Source organism: Elephantulus edwardii, unplaced genomic scaffold (genome assembly GCF_000299155.1).
Source record: "Elephantulus edwardii isolate Elephantulus edwardi_28Jun2011 unplaced genomic scaffold, EleEdw1.0 scaffold00226, whole genome shotgun sequence".
Lineage (NCBI taxonomy): Eukaryota > Metazoa > Chordata > Mammalia > Macroscelidea > Macroscelididae > Elephantulus > Elephantulus edwardii.
This window is the reverse complement of record NW_006399976.1, coordinates 2,888,189-2,892,856: the sequence shown is the minus strand read 5'-3', so window position 1 is coordinate 2,892,856 and position 4,668 is coordinate 2,888,189. Positions and strand designations below refer to the sequence as shown.

At 40.9% G+C, this 4,668-nt stretch overlaps 1 protein-coding gene across 1 annotated transcript in view; it reads left to right on the top strand.

The window, feature by feature from the left end:
- The window catches only part of LOC102871031 (leukotriene-B(4) omega-hydroxylase 1-like), a 34,856-nt gene that overhangs the window by 7,466 nt on the left and 22,722 nt on the right, over positions 1–4,668 (top strand). Inside the window, exons 3-4 of the mRNA XM_006898334.1 lie at positions 2,272–2,325; positions 2,418–2,545. Coding sequence (XP_006898396.1) covers positions 2,272–2,325; positions 2,418–2,545 — 182 coding nt within the window. The remainder of the gene's footprint in view (positions 1–2,271; positions 2,326–2,417; positions 2,546–4,668) is intronic.

The window sequence follows — 4,668 nt, the reverse complement described above, 5'->3', positions numbered from 1 at the left end:
TATTTTGATTTGTATCCTGTGAATTGTCCAATCTTGAGTTCCTTCACTCTCCAGATATCTCTCCTGAGATACTTCACCTCATCTTTTCTCCCTTCCTTCACCCTTTACTTTTGCATCCTTGACAAAGGAATGAAATTTCAACTCTGTTACTAACTTGCTTGATGACGGTGGAAAGGCCTTTGACCCTTCAGTTGCTGAGGTTTCTGTGTTGTGAGTGGTGGAAACTCACAAAGCCGTCTGTAGCCTAAGTAAAGAAAGTGCACCTATTGACTAAATAGTTCAGGGAGAGTAGCCTTCAAGTAATACTAGGTCCAAGACAATCACCTGGACTTTGCTTTCCCAGTTTTTATGTTTATGAGCTCTCACAGTTATTGTTTTTGAAGACAAAATAACTCAGTGCTTAAGAACTCAAGTCCTGAATTGATACACACGAATTGTGGTCTGGATAGTCATTTAGTCTCTGGGAGACCTTACACACATGGCATTATTTTTCCGAGTCTTAGTTTACTTATCTTGAAAATAAGGTGAAGAAGAACATTGAGGTGAAGGTGGTGTCAAGTTCCCAATGGGAGAGAGGACCTTTATGTCTTGTTACTAGGAGATCCTTCATGCTTATATATCGGGCTGTGGGACCAAGTGGAGGTTTAGCACAAAAAAGTTGTGGATGAATAGCTGTCTCAGGTCTGTGGAGCGTCTTTGTCTTATTTCTGGCACCCCTAATGGTATGAACTTGGTCCCTTTTGTTCCTCCCCAGTTTTGGAGCTCAGAGGAGAGTCTTCAAAATACTCAGAGCCGGCGAGCTCTGGTGGTCTAGTGGCAGGAAACTGCGCTGCAATCCTAGAGGTGCACGGTTCAAATCCACCAGATGCTCTGCTGAAGAAGGAGGAACAATCACCTCCTATACCAGTCAGATCCAATTTGATGGTACACACAATTAAATAAATAAATAAAAAAATACTCAGAGCCTGTTTGGCACCTCTGGTCTCCATGTCTTTGGTGGGTAGAGTCCTGGCATGCAATCTTCCAATCCTTTCAATTTCCCTTCACCATGCTTATCCTCTTGGCCTTATGTAGACATAATGCTACCCAAACAGGGCTGCCCCTGGGCCTTCATGTTGCCTTAGCTATGCAAGGGACAAAGCAAATAGACAGGGGAGCTGTTGTGGGAGGCTGTTGCTTCTGGCACACTTGGACCCATTTATCTGACCTTGGTCATATCTGGCCATTTTTAGGAAGTGCCTATGTAATGCTTGCTGTGTGCTCAGGTTCGGCATATATTTGCACCTGGGACCAGTTGGAGATTTTTCTCCATCAAATCTGATCTAAACTCTGATGCAGGACATCAGGACCCATTGGTGTCTGTCTGAGATGCCATTTGAGATTGTCCAGATGTCCTGTTGATCATGTGTGGCTTTTATGTGAATTTGTTTGTTGTCTGGGCTGGGCTTTGTCTGGGAATCAAGGTCCCTCTGAGAATTTTCTAAATGGTTCTTTTAATTTTGTATGAGTCAGGTCAAAGGTAGTGGTAGTCTGGTCATACCTGGACCATGTCTGGGTAACACTGGGCCATGTTTAAGGCATTAATGGAATCATGTTGAAATTATTTCTAGAGCTTTCATGCAGAGTATTCTGAAGAAAAGTCAAACATATTTGGTCCATGTCAGAGAATGTTGTGTCAAATTATAGACATGTTACCTATATCTGTTATATTGTGGCTTTATGGAGGCATCTTAACATGTACCTGGGCCATGCCAACAATCTAAAGTCAATGTTAAAGTATGATGCTAAGATCATGTTATAGACATGTGAGTATGTGTCAGGTATATTCTTTTCACATTGGATTGTGTTGGTTTTGTGTCAGATGTCTTAAGCTCTTATCAGGAGATGTCACAGAGAATGAGGTTGTACTAAAGTGCTCTTCCTTGCTTTATGTCATGGGCTTCATAGGATGTTCTGCTGTGCTCGTTGTTCCAAAAATATTGGAGGTTTAGGAGATATATATAGGCATGTTGGGATGTGCTGTGTCATGATAGGCGTGTGTTTAACATACTGCTGTGAACTTGAGGACTCTGCTTTTCCTCTCCTTTTGCTACTGCTGTGTCTTCTGGTGCCCCCCCCCCTTACCTTCTCCATGCTTCTTCTGCTCTTCAGTCCATTCTTGCTATGCTCAGCTTGGAGGGTGTGAAGATTCTTGTTAAGAGGCCCACATCCCCACCTGGAATTCCTACCTTATTCTTTACCTTGACTTCTGATTACATTCAATTATGCCAGCTGCCATTGCACCCAAGGACGTGATCTTCTACAGTATGCTCAAGCCTTGGCTGGGTGAGTAATGGCAGGTGAGGGGGACTGGGGACAATGTTGGGGTTGAGGGGAATGTGCCGTCTTTGCTAACTGCCAACAACTGTACCTACTAGGAGATGGGCTCCTGGTGAGTAATGGCAACAAGTGGAACCGCCACCGTCGCATGCTGACACCTGCCTTCCACTTCAACATCCTAAAGCCATACATGAAGATTTTCAATGAGAGTGCCAACATCATGCATGTGAGTCCCTAAGGGAGCTTTGTGGAGAGTGAAGATACATGTATCTAGTTGGAGTCTGGGCTCTGATGGGAAACTTTGGGCTCATCACACTTCCATTCTAAGCTTCAGTTAACTCACCCATAGATTGAGAATAATGGTGTTCATGTTGAAGGGTGTTCAATATGACAGAATGGAATCATGCCCTTGGTATATAGTAGGCACAAAGAAGGCATTATTAGTTTCTATGTTTGCTGAAGCATTGGAATCCTGAGATAATGTTTGTGGAAATAATGGTGAAAGTTGTACATTAGACTTTGCTGAGTAGCAAACTACTTTGAAACTCATTGGCTTAAAACAATTAGCATTTCCTTTTATTCATGGATCTATTAGCCACCTAGGCATTCTTCTAGTCTTGACTGATCTCCACTGTGCATCTGTGCTCAGGTGTGGATCATAAAGGCAGCTCTGTGGATCCAGTCTGAGCTCTTTTGCATGTCAGGAGCTTGGATGACTGCAGTGATGACTATTGATGATCTGCATGAGCAACAACCCTGTGTAGTTTCTTAACCTTTCGCTGTCAACTCAAGTTTGTTTACATGGTGAACATATGGTTCTAAGAAAGTGATAGTCAGCTGCAATGCTTCTTGACATCCAGATTTGGAATGTTCATACCATAACTTCCACTGTGTTTTATTAACTACGAGTGACTTCCGGTGGCATGTCCTAACACCATTCCAGTACCAAAAGTTGAAGGAATAGGCTCCATATACTAATGTTATTTGCTGCAAAGTCATATTGAAAATGGTATAATGATAAGAAGAGGTAACTAATAGACAATATGTGCCTGATATTTGCAGCTAATAAGATAGCTTATTACTGTATTTGTGAAATGTGCCAGAGACTATTATTCATGGCACAGAAGACAGTATGACTTAGATGCTTTCCTAGCTACTCAAATCCCATGGGAGTGACACAGGTGAACATAGATGAATAGAGTATATTTTAATAAAGAGAAAGAACATTAAAGCTGTAGAATGTGCAAATGTTACAGTCACCATAAACAGGGTAGATTTACGTCCAAGAGAAGACATCTCTTAATCCTTAGTTTGCTCATTGTAAACACAAGTCTGAAATTTATCCAATAAGGGCCTTGAATTCTTGGTTTTTCTGTTTACTGCTATTTAAATGAAAGTTTACAAAATATTCGGTTTTTTATTCACTCATTGGTATCCCTCTTGCCCCCTTTTCCCCCAATCTGTCATGGATGTCCTGTTCTGGATTTTTAATTGCATTAACCATGTCTACTTTTCCATTCATTTCCTCATCCACTCTCTGTTCACCTATTTCAATGCAATGCTCATTATTTGCTCATTCTTTTTCTGCTCTTCTACTCTTCTTCATAATCCTTTTCTTTTTATAACCATGGTCTTACACAGTATTTGTCCTATTGTGACAGAGGTATTTCCCTCAGCTCAGTGTTCTCTAGACTCATCCATGTGTATAGTGTTTCATGAGTTCATCACTGTTTTCTAATGCCATTTAACTCTCCACTGTGTAAATGTCCCAAGTTTTCCTCTCTATTAATTTGTTAATGAGTTCTTGATCTACTTTCCTCTCTTTGCTGTTGTGAACAATGCTACAATAAAGAAAGATATGCATTCACCCGTTTGTGATGCAGATCTAATTTCTTTAAGGTATATTCCTAATAGTGGAATAGCTGGGTCAAATGATATTTCTACTTTCCACCATCTAAAGAAATGTCAGACTCCCATTGATAGTGGATTTATCATTTTACAATCCCAACAGCAATAGAAGGGATTCCAATCTCTCCATATACTCACCAGCATTTGTTGTTCGCCGGCTTAGTAAAATTTTGGAAATTTTACAATTTACAGCAATGGTTAAATTTTGCCATTGTTGCTGATGAGATTGTATTTCATAGCAAAAAATAAGGCCCTAGGAACAGATGGTATGCCAATTGACATATTTCAGCTAACAGATGCTGCTCTGGACATGCTCACCAAGTTGTGCCAAGAAATCTGGAGAATAACCACTTGGCCAACTGACTGGAAGAGATCTATATTTGTTCCCATCCCAAAGAAGGGTGACCCAACAGAATATGGAAACTTAGAACAATATCATTG